Consider the following 19,310-nt stretch of genomic DNA (forward strand, 5'->3'; position numbering starts at 1 on the left):
TATATCTGACAGGGACACACAGAGTATACACAACCATGAGTACATGCCCATTTCCAAATGAAATAGTGTTATACATTCCTACATAACACTAACAATATGTGACCCCCCCTTGTTTGTGCTATACACATGTGTTGGCGGAGACATTGAGAAAAAATGGCGCTGTGAGGGCTAAGTCCCGCCCCTTATCGGCACGCGGTAGCCCGTTATATTATAACCGTTATATGTAGGCAGGGGACCATACACAGTGGCTACCCACTGTATATGTGCTCTGGGAGTGTAAAATAATGTAAAACCTAACAATAAAGTCTTTAGAGAAACTCAGGAGAGCTCCCCTGGGGTGTGTCCAGTCTCTCTGGGCACAAAGTCTAATAGGCCCTACACACTGGCCGATTTTTTGAAAGATATGAACGATCTCGTTCATCGCTGGTCCCCCGTCGGCTGTGCATGCAGGCCAATATGGACGATCTCGTCCATATTTGCCTGCAGTTCTATGGAGCCGCGTGACGGGGAGAGTGAAGAAACTTCACTCCCCCCGTCACTGCCCCCCCCCCCGCCACCGGGTAGCTCGTCGGCCGTATCCGCCATCGGCCAGTGTGTAGGGCCCTTAACTGAGGTCTGGAGGAGGGGCATAGAGGGAGGAGCCAGTTCACACCCAGTTTAAGTCTTTATAGTGTGCCCAAGCTCATGCGGATCCATCTATACCCCATGGTCCTTTTGGAGTCCCCAGCATCCTCTTGGACTTAAGAGAAACATCACATTGAATGCTAGTTTTCACCACCGCTTCCAGTGTACACAGGGGGGCTATAGCGAGTCCCGTATGCCTCCCGGGCCCCTGCCATAGCACCGCTCCAAAACTGGGGGACCCCTTTAGCGGGGCCCCCTGATTGTACTCACTACTCTTCTCACCTTCCCCCAACTCCCACGGTGCAGGTATACTGTCGCCCAAACATCCCGAAAATAACAAAGTTTAAAATAAAACTGAAGAAAAATCCTCTGGAGCTCCAGAGTGGCATCCTCTCCTGAGGGCACATTGTTATAAACTGGCTGCAGTAGGGGACATAGAGGGGAGGAGCCAGCACACCCAGTGGAAGAAATTAAAAGTGCACCGGTTCTTTGGACCCCATCTATATCCCATCGTACTAATTCCCCAGTATCCCTTATGGATGTCATTTTCACCGTAGAATTTTAGTATCATTTCATTAGTATATCAGTGTAATAGGGGTTGAAGGCTCCTGATGTATGAGATACACCACAGAGTGTGGGGAGGAGACTGGTCAGATCTCTGGGCTGGTAACACACAGTGACATGATGTGAGGAGGAGAGCAGGAGTATAATAGGGGCTGATGGCTCCTGAAGTATGAGATACACCAGAGAGTGTGGGGAGGAGACTGGTCAGATCTCTGGGCTGGTAACACACAGTGATATGATGTGAGGGGAGAGCAGGAGTATAATAGGGGCTGATGGCTCCTGAAGTATGAGATACACCAGAGAGTGTGGGGAGGAGACTGGTCAGATCTCTGGGCTGGTAACACAGTGACATGATGTGAGGGGAGAGCAGGAGTATAATAGGGGCTGATGGCTCCTGATGTATGAGATACACCAGAGAGTGTGGTGAGGAGACTGGCCAGATCTCTGGGCTGGTAACACACAGTGACATGATGTGAGGGGGAGAGCAGGAGTATAATAGGGGCTGATGGTTCCTGATGTATGAGATACACCAGAGAGTGTGGGGAGGAGACTGGTCAGATCTCTGGGCTGGTAACACACAATGACATGATGTGAGGGGAGAGCAGGAGTATAATAGGGGCTGATGGCTCCTGATGTATGATATACACCAGAGAGTGTGGGGAGGAGACTGGTCAGATATTAGGGCTGGTAACACACAGTGAAATGATGTGAAGGGGAGAGCAGGCGTATAATAGGGGCTGATGGCTCCTGATGTATGAGATATACCAGAGAGTGTGGGGAGGAGACTGGTCAGATCTCTGGGCTGGTAACACACAGTGACATGATGTGAGTGGGAGAGCAGGAGTATAATAGGGGCTGATGGCTCCTGATGTATGAGATACACCAGAGAGTGTGGGGAGGAGACTGGTCAGATCTCTGGGCTGGTAACACACAGTGACATGATGTGAGGGGGAGAGCAGGAGTATAATAGGGGCTGATGGCTCCTGATGTATGAGATACACCAGAGAGTGTGGGGAGGAGACTGGTCAGATCTCTAGGCTGGTAACACACAGTGACATGATGTGAGGGGGAGAGCAGGAGTATAATAGGGGCTGATGGCTCCTGATGTACGAGATACACCAGAGAGTGTGAGGAGGAGACTGGTCAGATCTCTGGGCTGGTAACACACAGTGACAGGATGTGAGGGGGAGAGCAGGAGTATAATAGGGGCTGATGGCTCCTGATGTATGAGATACACAGAGAGTGTGAGGAGTAGACTGGTCAGATCTCTGGGCTGGTAGCACACAGTGACATGATGTGAGGGGAGACAGGAGTATAATAGAAGCTGATGGCTCCTGATGTATGAGATACACCAGAGAGTGTGGGGAGGAGACTGGTCAGATCTCTGGGCTGGTAACACACACTGACATGCTGTGAGGAGGAGAGCAGGAGTATAATAGGGGCTGATGGCTGCTGATGTATGAGATACACCAGAGAGTGTGGGGAGGAGACTGGTCAGATCTCAGGGCTGGTAAAACACACAGTGACATGATGTGAGGGGGAGAGCAGGAGTATAATAGGGGCTGATGGCTCCTGATGTATAAGATACACCAGAGAGTGTGGGAGGAGACTGGTCAGATCTCTGGGCTGGTAACACACAGTGACATGCTGTGAGGAGGAGAGCAGGAGTATAATAGGGGCTGATGGCTCCTGATGTATGAGATACACCAGAGAGTGTGGGGAGGAGATTGGTCAGATCTCAGGGCTGGTAAAACACACAGTGACATGATGTGAGGGGGAGAGCAGGAGTATAATAGGGGCTGATGGCTCCTGATGTATAAGATACACCAGAGAGTGTGGGGAGGAGACTGGTCAGATCTCTGGGCTGGTAACACACAGTGACATGCTGTGAGGAGGAGAGCAGGAGTATAATAGGGGCTGATGGCTGATGTATGAGATACACCAGAGAGTGTGGGGAGGAGACTGGTCAGATCTCTGGGCTGGTAACACACAGTGACATGATGTGAGGGGGAGAGCAGGAGAATAATAGGGGCTGATGGCTCCTGATGTATGATATACACCAGAGAGTGTGGGGAGGAGACTGGTCAGATATTAGGGCTGGTAACACACAGTGACATGATGTGAAGGGGAGAGCAGGCGTATAATAGGGGCTGATGGCTCCTGATGTATAAGATATACCAGAGAGTGTGGGGAGGAGACTGGTCAGATCTCTGGGCTGGTAACACACAGTGACATGATGTGAGGGGGAGAGCAAGAGTATAATAGGGGCTGATGGCTCCTGATGTATGAGATACACCAGAGAGTGTGGGGAGGAGACTGGTCAGATATTAGGGCTGGTAGCACACAGTGACATGATGTGAAGGGGAGAGCAGGCGTATAATAGGGGCTGATGGCTCCTGATGTATGAGATACACCAGAGAGTGTGGGGAGGAGACTGGTCAGATCTCTGGGCTGGTAACACACAGTGACATGATGTGACGAGGAGAGCAGGAGTATAATAGGGGCTGATGGCTCCTGATGTATGAGATACACCTGAGAGTGTGGGGAGGAGACTGGTCAGATCTCTGGGCTGGTAACACAGTGACATAATGTGAGGGGGAGAGTAGGAGTATAATAGAGGCTGATGACTCCTGATGTATGAGATACACCAGAGAGTGTGGGGAGGAGACTGGTCAGATCTCTGGGCTGGTAACACAGTGACATGATGTGAGGGGGAGAGCAGGAGTATAATAGGGGCTGATGGTTCCTGATGTATGAGATACACCAGAGAGTGTGGGGAGGAGACTGGTCAGATATCTTTGCTGGTAACACACAGTGACATGATGTGAGGAGAGCAGGAGAATAATAGGGGCTGATGGCTCCTGATGTATGAGATACATCAGAGAGTGTGGGGAGGAGACTGGTCAGATCTCTGGGCTGGTAACACACAGTGACAGGATGTGAGGGGAGAGCAGGAGTATAATAGGGGCTGATGGATCCTGATGTATGAGATACACCAGAGAGTGTGGGGAGGAGACTGGTCAGATCTCTGGGCTGGTAACACACAGTGACATGATGTGAGGGTGAGAGTAGGAGCATAATAGGGGCTGATGGATCCTGATGTATGAGATACACCAGAGAGTGTGGGGAGGAGACTGGTCAGATCTCTGGGCTGGTAAAATACAGTGACATGATGTGAGGGGGAGAGCAGGAGTATAATAGGGGCTGATGGATCCTTATGTATGAGATACACCAGAGAGTGTGGGGAGGAGACTGGTCAGATCTCTGGGCTGGTAACACAGTGACATAATGTGAGGGGGAGAGCAGGAGTATAATAGGGGCTGATGGTTCCTGATGTATGAGATACACCAGAGAGTGTGGGGAGGAGACTGGTCAGATATTAGGGCTGGTAGCACACAGTGACATGATGTGAAGGGGAGAGCAGGCGTATAATAGGGGCTGATGGCTCCTGATGTATGAGATACACCAGAGAGTGTGGGGAGGAGACTGGTCAGATCTCTGGGCTGGTAACACACAGTGACATGATGTGACGAGGAGAGCAGGAGTATAATAGGGGCTGATGGCTCCTGATGTATGAGATACACCTGAGAGTGTGGGGAGGAGACTGGTCAGATCTCTGGGCTGGTAACACAGTGACATAATGTGAGGGGGAGAGTAGGAGTATAATAGAGGCTGATGACTCCTGATGTATGAGATACACCAGAGAGTGTGGGGAGGAGACTGGTCAGATCTCTGGGCTGGTAACACACAGTGACATGATGTGAGGGGGAGAGCAGGAGTATAATAGGGGCTGATGGCTCCTGATGTACGAGATACACCAGAGAGTGTGAGGAGGAGACTGGTCAGATCTCTGGGCTGGCAACACACAGTGACAGGATGTGAGGGGGAGAGCAGGAGTATAATAGGGGCTGATGGCTCCTGATGTATGAGATACACAGAGAGTGTGAGGAGTAGACTGGTCAGATCTCTGGGCTGGTAGCACACAGTGACATGATGTGAGGGGAGACAGGAGTATAATAGAAGCTGATGGCTCCTGATGTATGAGATACACCAGAGAGTGTGGGGAGGAGACTGGTCAGATCTCTGGGCTGGTAACACACACTGACATGCTGTGAGGAGGAGAGCAGGAGTATAATAGGGGCTGATGGCTGCTGATGTATGAGATACACCAGAGAGTGTGGGGAGGAGACTGGTCAGATCTCAGGGCTGGTAAAACACACAGTGACATGATGTGAGGGGGAGAGCAGGAGTATAATAGGGGCTGATGGCTCCTGATGTATAAGATACACCAGAGAGTGTGGGAGGAGACTGGTCAGATCTCTGGGCTGGTAACACACAGTGACATGCTGTGAGGAGGAGAGCAGGAGTATAATAGGGGCAGATGGCTCCTGATGTATGAGATACACCAGAGAGTGTGGGGAGGAGACTGGTCAGATCTCTGGGCTTTTAACACACAGTGATATGATGTGAGGGGAGAGCAGGAGTATAATAGGGGCTGATGGCTCCTGATGTATGAGATACACCAGAGAGTGTGGGGAGGAGACTGGTCAGATCTCTGGGCTGGTAACACAGTGACATGATGTGAGGGGAGAGCAGGAGTATAATAGGGGCTGATGGCTGCTGATGTATGAGATACACCAGAGAGTGTGGGGAGGAGACTGGTCAGATCTCAGGGCTGGTAAAACACACAGTGACATGATGTGAGGGGGAGAGCAGGAGTATAATAGGGGCTGATGGCTCCTGATGTATAAGATACACCAGAGAGTGTGGGAGGAGACTGGTCAGATCTCTGGGCTGGTAACACACAGTGACATGCTGTGAGGAGGAGAGCAGGCGTATAATAGGGGCTGATGGCTGATGTATGAGATACACCAGAGAGTGTGGGGAGGAGACTGGTCAGATCTCTGGGCTGGTAACACACAGTGACATGATGTGAGGGGGAGAGCAGGAGTATAATAGGGGCTGATGGCTCCTGATGTATGAGATACACCAGAGAGTGTGGGAAGGAGACTGGTCAGATATTAGGGCTGGTAACACACAGTGACATGATGTGAAGGGGAGAGCAGGCGTATAATAGGGGCTGATGGCTCCTGATGTATGAGATATACCAGAGAGTGTGGGGAGGAGACTGGTCAGATCTCTGGGCTGGTAACACACAGTGACATGATGTGAGGGGGAGAGCAAGAGTATAATAGGGGCTGATGGCTCCTGATGTATGAGATACACCTGAGAGTGTGGGGAGGAGACTGGTCAGATCTCTGGGCTGGTAACACAGTGACATAATGTGAGGGGGAGAGTAGGAGTATAATAGAGGCTGATGACTCCTGATGTATGAGATACACCAGAGAGTGTGGGGAGGAGACTGGTCAGATCTCTGGGCTGGTAACACAGTGACATGATGTGAGGGGGAGAGCAGGAGTATAATAGGGGCTGATGGTTCCTGATGTATGAGATACACCAGAGAGTGTGGGGAGGAGACTGGTCAGATATCTTTGCTGGTAACACACAGTGACATGATGTGAGGAGAGCAGGAGAATAATAGGGGCTGATGGCTCCTGATGTATGAGATACATCAGAGAGTGTGGGGAGGAGACTGGTCAGATCTCTGGGCTGGTAACACACAGTGACAGGATGTGAGGGGAGAGCAGGAGTATAATAGGGGCTGATGGATCCTGATGTATGAGATACACCAGAGAGTGTGGGGAGGAGACTGGTCAGATCTCTGGGCTGGTAACACAGTGACATAATGTGAGGGGGAGAGTAGGAGTATAATAGAGGCTGATGACTCCTGATGTATGAGATACACCAGAGAGTGTGGGGAGGAGACTGGTCAGATCTCTGGGCTGGTAACACAGTGACATGATGTGAGGGGGAGAGCAGGAGTATAATAGGGGCTGATGGTTCCTGATGTATGAGATACACCAGAGAGTGTGGGGAGGAGACTGGTCAGATATCTTTGCTGGTAACACACAGTGACATGATGTGAGGAGAGCAGGAGAATAATAGGGGCTGATGGCTCCTGATGTATGAGATACATCAGAGAGTGTGGGGAGGAGACTGGTCAGATCTCTGGGCTGGTAACACACAGTGACAGGATGTGAGGGGAGAGCAGGAGTATAATAGGGGCTGATGGATCCTGATGTATGAGATACACCAGAGAGTGTGGGGAGGAGACTGGTCAGATCTCTGGGCTGGTAACACACAGTGACATGATGTGAGGGTGAGAGTAGGAGCATAATAGGGGCTGATGGATCCTGATGTATGAGATACACCAGAGAGTGTGGGGATGAGACTGGTCAGATCTCTGGGCTGGTAAAATACAGTGACATGATGTGAGGGGGAGAGCAGGAGTATAATAGGGGCTGATGGATCCTGATGTATGAGATACACCAGAGAGTGTGGGGAGGAGACTGGTCAGATCTCTGGGCTGGTAACACAGTGACATAATGTGAGGGGGAGAGCAGGAGTATAATAGGGGCTGATGGTTCCTGATGTATGAGATACACCAGAGAGTGTGGGGAGTAGACTGGTCAGATCTCTTTACTGGTAACACACAGTGACATGATGTGAGGAGAGCAGGAGAATAATAGGGGCTGATGGCTCCTGATGTATGAGATACACCAGAGAGTGTGGGGTGGAGACTGGCCAGATCTCTGGGCTGGTAACACACAGTGACATGATGTGAGGGGGAGAGCAGGAGTATAATAGGGGCTGATGGCTCCTGACTCCCTCACTGGGAAAATAAATATTCCTCATTCGTTGTACTGACAGAGGAGGGTGTAGGATAAGAGATTGCTGTAGTGACTGAGCAGGGAGAATATGTGACTCTTTTCTGTAATAAGTGTTTATTACTCACCTGTGCTGATATCTGTAGGGATCTCCTCCTCCTTACACTGCTGATCACCCCTCACATACGTCTCTTCTTCTCCCTCTGTATCTTCTGCCTTTATATCAGTCACATACGTCTCTTCTTCTCCCTCTATATCTTCTGCCTTTATATCAATCACATACGTCTCTTCTTCTCCCTCTATATCTTCTCCCTTCATATCAGTCACATACATCTCTTCTTCTTCCTCTGTATCTTTGATTTTAATATTATTTAATTGGGCTTCACCCTATGTAAACAAGACAAATATAATGACACACAGCTCCTCTACACAACATATAGTGACAGTCACTTTGGTTTATTGGGACGACCCTATAGCCCACCTACCTGATCCTCCTGTGGGATCCTGTGATACTCCTCTGTACAGTCCTGGGTATACAGAGGACGGCGACATCTCTCTGGGGTATTTCTGTTACTGGGCCCATCTGTAGGAGACACACAGTGACTGAGTACAGTGTATATATGTGATTATCAGGTGATGTGTGTATATAGGGGCCCCCATACCTGCTCTCCCCTGTACAATACATGACAGTCTACTCTTACCCAGTGATGTGAGGGGCAGGTGATTCTCCATCATCACGTCCTTGTACAGACCCCTGTGTTCCTCTATATACTCCACCTCCTGCATGGAGACATAGACAGTGACATCCTGACACCTTATAGGCACCTGACACACACAGTGATACAGTCATCACCCAGTCACATCCCCTGGTGTTACTGTATAATGTCCCATTCCCAGCAGTCACCTCTCCAGTCATCACCCAGTCACATTCCCTGGTGTTACTGTATAATGTCCCATTCCCAGCAGTCACCTCTCCAGTCATCACCCAGTCACATTCCCTGGTGTTACTGTATAATGTCCCATTCCCAGCAGTCACCTCTCCAGTCATCACCAAGACACATTCCCTGGTGTACTGTATAATGCCCCATTCCCAGCAGTCACCTCTCCAGTCATCACCCAGTCACATCCCCTCGTGTTACTGTATAATGTCCCATTCCCAGCAGTCACCTCTCCAGTCATCACCCAGACACATCCCCTGGTGTTACTGTATAATGTCCCATTCCCAGCAGTCACCTCTCCAGTCATCACCCAGTCACATTCCCTGGTGTTACTGTATAATGTCCCATTCCCAGCAGTCACCTCTCCAGTCATCACCCAGACACATCCCCTGGTGTTACTGTATAATGCCCCATTCCCAGCAGTCACCTCTCCAATCATCACCCAGACACATCCCCTGGTGTTACTGTATAATGTCCCATTCCCACCAGTCACCTCTCAAGTCATCACCCAGACACATCACCTGGTGTTACAGTATAATGCCCCATTCCCAGCAGTCACCTCTCCAATCATCACCCAGACACATCCCCTGGTGTTACTGTATAATGTCCCATTCCCAGCAGTCACCTCTCAAGTCATCACCCAGACACATCACCTGGTGTTACTGTATAATGTCCCATTCCCAACAGTCACCTCTCCAGTCATCACCCAGACACACACCCTGGTGTTACTGTATAATGTCCCATTCCCAGCAGTCACCTCTCAAGTCATCACCCAGACACATCACCTGGTGTTACTGTATAATGCCCCATTCCCAGCAGTCACCTCTCCAGTCATCATCCAGACACATCCCCTAGTGTTACTGTATAATGTCCCATTCCCAGCAGTCACCTCTCCAGTCATCACCCAGACACATCCCCTGGTGTTACTGTATAATGCCCCATTACCAGCAGTCACCTCTCAAGTCATCACCCAGACACATCACCTGGTGTTACTGTATAATGCCCCATTCCCAGCAGTCACCTCTCCAGTCATCATCCAGACACATCCCCTAGTGTTACTGTATAATGCCCCATTCCCAGCAGTCACCTCTCCAGTCATCACCCAGACACATCCCCTGGTGTTACTGTATAATGTCCCATTCCCAGCAGTCACCTCTCAAGTCATCACCCAGACACATCACCTGGTGTTACTGTATAATGCCCCATTCCCAGCAGTCACCTCTCCAGTCATCATCCAGACACATCCACTAGTGTTACTGTATAATGCCCCATTCCCAGCAGTCACCTCTCCAGTCATCACCCAGACACATCCCCTGGTGGTACTGTATAATGCCCCATTCCCAGCAGTCACCTCTCCAGTCATCACCCAGACACATCTCCTGGTGTTTCTGTATAATGTCCCATTCCCAGCAGTCACCTCTCCAGTCATCACCCAGACACACACCCTGGTGTTACTGTATAATGCCCCATTCCCAGCAGTCACCTCTCCAGTCATCACACAGACACATCCCCTGGTGTTACTGTATAATGCCCCATTCCCAGCAGTCATCTCTCCAGTCATCACCCAAAAACTTCCTCTGGTGTTATTGTATAATGCCCCATTCCCAGCAGTCACCTCTCCAGTCATCTCCCAGACACATCCCCTGGTGTTATTGTATAATGTCAGATTTCCAGCAGTCACCTCTCCAGTCATCACCCAGACACATCCTCTGGTGTTATTGTATAATGCCCCATTCCCAGCAGTCACCACTCCAGTCATCACGAAGACACGTCCCCCGGTGTTACTGTATAATGCCCCATTCCCAGCAGTCACCTCTCCAGTCAGCAGCTGAATTATCTTATTGGTGAGTTCCAGGATCTTCTTGTCATTGTGTCTCTCATGTATTAGTGAGTGAGGTGGAGGCACTGGGATGGGGCTCTGGGTTCTACTCAGTCCTCCTGACACACGGGGATGGCTGTTGAGTATCTCGCACTCATTGGATGTCTTCTTCACTACTGTGTAATCCTGTGTAATGGAGGAGACATCAAATATCAATATATACACTCCCAGACCCCCCTCACCTTCCCAGTCATGTCCCTGTATTATTATTATTATTATTATAGATATAAGTGATGTTACTGTGATGCTCCCAGATCCCCTCACCTCCCCAGTCATGTCCCTTTATTATTACTACAGATATAAGTGACTTCACAGTGACGCTTCTAAATCACCTCACCTCCGCAGTCATGTCCCTGTATTATTTCTATAGATATGAGTGACGTCACTATGAAGCTCCAAAATCCCTTCACCTCCCCAGTCATGTCCCTGTATTATTACTATAGATATGTGATGTAACTGTGACGCACTGATTCTGTCACCTCCCCAGTCATGTCCCTGTATTATGACTATAGATATTAGTGACGTCACTGTAATTGCTCCCGGTTCCCCTCACCTTCCCAGTCATGTCCCTGTATTACTACTAAAGATAAAAGTAATGTCACTGTATAGCTCCCAGATCCGCTAACCTCCCCAGTCATGATCCTGTATTATTACTATAGATATGTGATGTCACATTGACGCTCCCAGATCCCCTCACCTCCACAGTCATGTCCTTGTATTATTACTATAAATATAAGTGACGTCACTGTGAAACTCCCAGATTCCCTCACCTCCCCAGTCATGTCCCTATATTATTATAGATAAAAGTGACATCACTGTGCCACTCCCAGATCACCTTACCCCCGTCATGTCCTTGAATTATTACTATAGATTTGTGAATTCACAGTGACGCTCACACCTCACCAGTCATGTTCTCGTATTATTACAAAAGATATAAGTGATGTCACAGTGACACTCCCAGATCCCCTCACCTCCCCAGTCATGTCCCTGTATCATTACTAAAAATAAGTGATGTTACAGTTACGCCACCATATTCCCTCACCTCCCCATTAATGTCCCTGTATTATTACTATAGATATAAGTGATGTTACTGCGACACTCCCAGATCCCCTCATCTCCCCAGTCATGTCCCTGTATTATTACTATATATATACACGTTAGGTTACTGTGACGCTCCGAGATTCCATCACCTCCCCAATCACGTCCCTGTATTATTACTATAGCTATAAGTTAGGTCACTGTGACGCTCCCAGATCCCCTCACCTCCCCAGTCATGTCCCTGTAGTATTACTATAGATATAAGTGATGTCACTGTGACACTCCCAGATTCCCTCTCCTCCCCAGTCATGTCCCTGAATTATTACTATAGATAGAAGTGATGTCACTGTGACACTTCCAGATCCCCTCACCTCCCCAGTCATGTCCTTGTATTATTGCTAAAGATATGTGATGTCACAGTGACACTCCCAGTTCTCCTTACCTCCCCAGTCATGTCCCTGTATTATTACTTTAGATATAAGTGATGTCACTGTGAACATCCAGATATCCTCACCTCACCAGTCATGTCCCTGAATTATTACTATAGATAAAAGGGACATCACTGTGATGCTCCCAGATCCCCTCACCTCCCTAGTCATGTCCCTGTATTATTACTATAGATATAAGTGACGTCACTGTGCCTCTTAGTTCCCCTCACCTCCCCAGTCATGTCCCTGTATTATTACTATAGATAAAAGGGACATCACAGTGACGCTTCCATATCCCCTCACCTCCCCAGTCATGTCCCTGTATTATTACTATAGATATGTTAGGTCACTGGGATGCTCCCAGATTCCCTCACCAACCAAGTCATGTCCGTCTATTATGACTATAGATATTAGTGATGCTACTGTGACGCTCCCATATCCCCTCACCTCCCCAGTCATGTCCCTGTATTATTACTAGAGATATATGTGATGTTACTGTGACACTTCCAGATCCCCTAACCTCCCTAGTCATATACCTGTATTATTACTATAGATATAAGCGATGTCACAGTGAGGCTGCCAAATCCCCTCACCTCCCATGTCAGGTCCTTCTATTATGACTATAGATATTAGTGATGTCACTGTGACACTCCCATATCCCCTCACCTCCCCAGTCATGTCCTTGTATTATTACTAGAGATATAAGTGATGTTACTGTGCCAGTCCCAGATCTCCTCACCTCCCCCAGTCATGTCCCTGTATTAGTACGATAGATAAGTGATGTCACTGTGACGCTCCCAGATCCCCTCACCTCCCGAGTCATGTCCCTGTATTATTACTAGATATCTGTGATGTCTCTGTGACACTCCCAGATCCCCTCACCTCTCCAGTCATGTCCCTGTATTATTACTATATATGACGTCACGGTGCATCTCCTAGTTCCCCTCACCTCCCCAGTCATGGCCCTGTATTGCTATAGATCAGGGTTGGCCAAAACAGTCCTCGAGAGCTACCAACAGTACACATTTTCCAGACCACCTAGCTGGTGCACAGGTGTAGTCATTACTAATTTAGATGTGCTGCATACATTCCTAACTGACAATTCTACAGATCTCCAGGAGGCCTGGAAAACATGAACTGTTGGTAGATCTCGAGGACCGGTTTGGCCAGCCCTGCTATAGATATTAGTGATGTCACTGTGACACTCCCAGATCCCCTCACCTCTCCAGTCATATACGTATTATTAATATAGATATAAGGTCACAGCGGCGCTCACAGATTCACGAACCTCCAGTCATGACCCTTTATTATTACTATAGATATAAATGATGTCACTGTGACACTCCCAGATCCCCTCACCTCCCCAGTCATGTCCCTGTATTATTACTAGAAATATAAGGTCATAGTGATGATCCCAGATCCTCTCACCTCCCCAGTCATGTCCCTGTTTTATTACTATAGATAAAATAAGATTTTACTTACCGGTAAATCTATTTCTCGTAGTCTGTAGTGGATGCTGGGGACTTCGTAAGGACCATGGGGATAGACAGGCTCCGCAGGAGACATCAACACTTTAAGAAAGAATTTAGATTCTGGTGTGCACTGGCTCCTCCCTCTATGCCCCTCCTCCAGACCTCAGTTAGAGAAACTGTGCCCAGTAGAGCTGACAGTACAAGGAAATGATTTTGGTAATCCAGGGCAAGATTCATACCAGCCACACCAATCACACCGTATAACACGTGATAACAACCAGTTAACAGTATGACAAATAACAGAGCATCAGGTCAAACCCTGATGCAACCATAACTTAACCTTTATTGAAGCAATAACTATATACAAGTTTTGTAGAAGAAGTCCGCACTTGGGACGGGCGCCAAGCATCCACTACGGACTACGAGATAGATTTACCAGTAAGTAAAATCTTATTTTCTCTAACGTCCTAGTGGATGCTGGGGACTCCGTAAGGACCATGGGGATTATACCAAAGCTCCCAAACGGGCGGGAGAGTGCGGATGACTCTGCAGCACCGATTGAGCAAACACAAGGTCCTCCTCAGCCAGGGTATCAAACTTGTAGAACTTTGCAAAAGTGTTTGAACCTGACCAAGTAGCCGCTCGGCAAAGCTGTAATGCCGAGGCCCCTCGGGCAGCCGCCGAAGAGCCCACCTTCCTAGTGGAATGGGCCTTAACTGATTTTGGCAGCGGCAATCCAGCCGCAGAATGAGCCTGCTGAATCGTGTTACAGATCCAGCGAGCAATAGTTTGCTTTGAAGCAGGAGCACCAAGCTTGTTGGAAGCATACAGGATAAACAAAGACTCTGTTTTCCTGATCCTAGCCGTTCTGGCTACATAAACCTTCAAAGCCCTGACCACATCAAGTAACTCGGAATCCTCCAAGTCAGTAGTAGCCACAGGCACCACAATGGGTTGGTTTATATGAAAGGATGAAACCAATTTCGGTAGAAGTTGTGGACGGGTCCGCAATTCTGCTCTATCCGCATGGAAAACCAGATAGGGGCTTTAATGTGACAAATCCGCCAACTCTGACACATGCCTAGCCGAACCCAAGGCCAATAGCATGACCAGCTTCCACGTGAGATATTTCAACTCCACCGTTTTGAGTGGTTCAAACCAGTGGGATTTCAGGAAACTCAACACCACGTTAAGATCCCAAGGTGCCACTGTGTTATGATTCCCGTACTCCAGACCAGAGGAGATCTTTATGGCAGAGGTCAGAGTACTGGAAATATATGCTGGTACGGGAGCAGGAAAGCCTAGTAACCCCTGGCGCCCTAACTCCGTTGTCTCGCCCGTGTTATCAGAAATCCCCTGCGAGACTATGGTTGCTTGAGCCCATGGCAGCCGCGTTCGAAGGGCGGATTATGTCTGCCCAACCCCGATGCCCCCTCAGGTCTTAATGGGAGACAAAGGGAAATCCGAGACAGGGTGATAACAAGGGGCCCTCTGACTAAGCAACCAGGCCAGGGGTTACAAGCTATCTAACTTAAACCAAAAGTATGTGCGGACAAACCGCCAGGGAAAAGGACAACCAAAGATCCACTGATCCGTTACTCCTATCCAGCACCGCTGGATACCAGAGTGGATTTGTGGGAGCGGAATCCTCCGCAAAAGCTCCAGAACACAATAAACTAAATAATAAATAGTAAGCGGTCAAGCCGCAACACACGGCTACGCCGCGACTCACGAACACCACAGGATGTTAAGGGTGCTCGGTCGGACTCCAGGAATAGATGACAAATTCCGAGTACTGGATCACTGAGGACAGGAACAACCGGGTTGAGCAGGACTGGAAACTCTCTGTAACTGACACAGCAAACAGGAAGCTATCACCGGCGTCTGTGAGAAGTCCTGGGAGTGCTTAAATTTGGGAGCCCTCCAATCATGATCCAGACAGGGTAATCACATAATGATGCCGTGCAGCTGCATGCTGCACGGCCAGAATACACAAGCACTGATTAATTAAGACCCAGCAACGGGGAGCGCGGTCTGACCGTGGCGCCCCCGTTGCTAGGGTCTGAGCGGCTCCGTGCGCCCGGCGTCTAGCATTGCTAGGGAGCCGGCGGCTGTCTGCCTGCGGCGTCCCTAGTTGCTAGGCGCCGGGCCGCACTGACGGGCGGACCCTCGGCGCCTAACAGTACCCCCCCCTTGAGGAGGGGTCAAGGAACCCCTAAGGCCAGGTTTCTGAGGAAATTCTCGAAAAAATGCCCTTTTGAGCCTTGGGGCATGGAGATCCTCATCCAGGACCCAAGACCTTTCCTCCGGACCATAACCTCTCCAATGCACCAAAAAATAAAGCCGACCCCGGGACAACTTGGAATCGAGAACCTTCTCCACTAAGAACTCCTGCTGACCCTGTACATCTATTGGTGATTTCCCCTGAGAGATCTTCCGAGGAAATCTACTGGACGAAACATATGGTTTTAACAAGGAGCAATGGAAGGTATTTCCGATCCGTAAAGTTTTTGGTAAACGTAACCGGAAAGCCACTGGATTGACTTTTTTGATAATTAGAAATGGTCCAATAAATTTAGGACCCAATCTGGCTGAGGTTTGTCGAAGTTTAATGTTGCGAGTCGACAACCATACCCTATCTCCAACTTTAAAAGTGCACGGCCGCCGGAGCCTGTCAGAAAAAATTTTCTCCCGAAATGCCGCTTTTCTGAGAGCCAGGTGCACTTTTCTCCAAATGAGTTTGAGATGAGAGGTCAAGGTCAGTGAGGAGACAGAGGAATGTTGAAAAAAGGAATTAGCTCTGGGGTGAAAACCAAAAACTGTAAAAAATGGAGATACATTGGTGGAGGAATGACAGGCATTGTTGTAAGCAAACTCTGCAAACGGAAGAAACTCAGACCAGTCATTTTGGAGTTTGGCCGAGTACAAACGCAAATATTGTTTTAATGATTGATTAACTCGCTCAGTCTGCCCGTTGGATTGGGGATGGTAGCCAGACGTTAAAGATAATTTCATCTTTAATGAGGCACAAAAAGACTTCCAAAATTGTGCAATGAATTGTGGACCCCGATCAGAAACAATATCAGTGGGTAACCCATGGAGTCTGAAAACATGGCGGAGGAACAAGACTGCCAATCCCTGGGCAGATGGCAATCGGGGAAGAGCAATGAAATGGGCCATTTTGCTAAAACGGTCCACTACCACCCATATGACTCGGCATCCGGCTGACAGAGGGAGGTCCACCACAAAATCCATGGAAATATGAGACCATGGCCTAAGAGGAACATTCAAGGGCATAAGTTGACCGATAGGCAAGGAACGGGGAACCTTATGCTGTGCACAGACCTGACAAGAAAAAACAAACTCCTTAATGTCTTTGGAAAGACCAGGCCACCATACCGAGCGGGAAACTAATTCAAAAGTTTTAGCGATCCCCGGATGCCCGGCAACCTTGCTATCATGAAACTCCGTCAAAACCGTTGCTCTCAAAAACTCGGGGACATAAAGACGACCAGCAGGAGTATTTCCAGGAGCTTGATGTTGAAGCTGCTTTAACTGGGTAAATAAATCTTGTGTGAGACCTGCCCGAATGACTGAAGACGGAAGTATGGGAGTAACAGGACTGTTGTCTTGAACTGGAAGAAAACTGCGTGACAGGGCATCTGCCTTGGTATTCTTGGAACCTGGCCTGAAGGTGATAATGAACTTGAAACGAGTAAAAAATAAAGCCCACCGAGCTTGCCGGGCATTCAGCCGTTTAGCTGATTCAATGTATTGAAGATTTTTGTGATCAGTCAAAACTGAAATGGTATGAGTGGCTCCTTCAAGCCAATGTCTCCACTCCTCGAAAGCCCATTTAATAGCCAGTAATTCCCGGTTACCAACATCGTAGTTGGATTCAGCAGATGAGAATTTCCTGGACATAAAGGCACAAGGATGTAATTCCAGGGAATCCGGATCCTTCTGAGAAAGGATAGCCCCTACTCCAACCTCCGAGGCATCAACCTCAACAATGAAAGGCAATTCTGGGTTGGGATGTCTGAGGACAGGGGCTGAGACAAAGGCTTGTTTCAAGGCCTGAAAAGATAACTCCGCTTCACGTGACCAGTTGGTAGGATCTGCTCCCTTTTTAGTCAGTGCCACAATGGGAGCAACTAGGTCAGAGAAAGAGTGAATAAATCTTCTATAGTAATTCGCAAACCCTAAAAAGCGCTGAATTGCTTTTAAATTGGTGGGTTGCGCCCAACTAAGGATGGCTTGGAGCTTCTTTGGTTCCATACAGAATCCCCGAGGGGAAATAATGTACCCTAAAAAGGATACCTCCGTGACATGAAATTCACACTTCTCCAGCTTGGCATATAGGTGATTTTCACGTAATTTTTTTAGAACCTGACGCACCTGGGTAACATGTTGTTCAATAGAGTCAGAATATATCAAAATATCGTCTAAGTAGACTACAACGAATCTTCCAAGAAATTCACGGAGCACATCGTTAATGAGATCCTGGAAAACTGCCGGAGCGTTGGACAGGCCGAATGGCATAACCAGATACTCATAGTGGCCTGATTGAGTACTGAATGCCGTTTTCCACTCATCCCCTGACTTGATTCTGATGAGGTTATATGTTCCTCTCAGGTCAATCTTAGAAAAAATCACAGCCGAACGCAGCTGATCAAAGAGGACAGAAATCAGCGGCAAAGGGTAAGTATTCTTTACTGAGATTTTATTCAAGGCTCTAAAGTCAATGCAAGGTCTGAGTGATCCATCCTTCTTCTCCACGAAGAAGAAGCCTGCACTTAAAGGGGATTTAGATGGCCTGATAAATCCTTTCCCTAGGCTTTCTTTAACATACTCATTCATGGCCACAGTTTCAGGTCCGGACAATGCATATAACCTTCCCTTAGGCAAAGTGGCACCAGGAATTAACTCGATAGCACAATCATAAGGCCTATGGGGAGGCAGAATATCCGCATTGCCCTTGGAAAATACATCAACAATATCCTGGTATTCCACAGGAATGGGTGCGGGAATGACAGCAGCTATTCTGATGGGAAGCGTAATACATTCCTTATTACAGATGGTACCCCATTGTAAGATCTCCCCCGACTGCCAATCAATGATGGGATTATGAAAGGCCAGCCAAGGGTGACCCAGAACCACAGGAACTGCTGGGCAATGGGTAAGGAAAAACTCAATCTTTTCAGAATGCAGAGCTCCTACCGAAAGTAGAACAGGAGGTGTACAGAGAGAAATATCCCCATTGGACAAGGGACTCCCATCTAAACCATGCATGGTGATACACCTACCCAAGGCTAACTGAGGAATACCTAAGGCCTTAGCCCATGTTAGATCCATAAAGTTCCCTGCAGCTCCACTGTCCACAAAAGCCGAGACCGAGGAACAGAGGCTGCCAAAGGAAACTTTAGCTGGAACCAACAGTGAATTATTTGAGGAGATAAGCTGCAGACCAAAGTGAACCCCCTCACAACTCACTTGGTCGAGGCGTTTCCCGACTTGTTCGGACAACTACGGGCAAAATGTCCCTTACCCCCACAGTATAAACAAAGACCAGAATTTTGCCTTCTGGTTCTTTCTTCAGGAGACAGTTTGGAGAGGCCTATCTGCATGGGCTCCTCTAT

At 48.5% G+C, this 19,310-nt stretch overlaps 1 protein-coding gene across 1 annotated transcript in view; it reads right to left on the reverse strand.

The window, feature by feature from the left end:
- LOC134984525 (oocyte zinc finger protein XlCOF7.1-like) overlaps positions 1-19,310 on the reverse strand; it is a 68,682-nt gene that overhangs the window by 30,106 nt on the left and 19,266 nt on the right. The window contains exons 3-6 of the mRNA XM_063950090.1: positions 10,668-10,859; positions 8,618-8,696; positions 8,402-8,499; positions 8,045-8,303 (exon numbers count right to left, since the gene is read on the reverse strand). Coding sequence (XP_063806160.1) covers positions 8,045-8,303; positions 8,402-8,499; positions 8,618-8,696; positions 10,668-10,859 — 628 coding nt within the window. The remainder of the gene's footprint in view (positions 1-8,044; positions 8,304-8,401; positions 8,500-8,617; positions 8,697-10,667; positions 10,860-19,310) is intronic.

This window comes from Pseudophryne corroboree, assembly GCF_028390025.1.
Source record: "Pseudophryne corroboree isolate aPseCor3 chromosome 3 unlocalized genomic scaffold, aPseCor3.hap2 SUPER_3_unloc_6, whole genome shotgun sequence".
In the NCBI taxonomy this organism is placed as follows: domain Eukaryota; kingdom Metazoa; phylum Chordata; class Amphibia; order Anura; family Myobatrachidae; genus Pseudophryne; species Pseudophryne corroboree.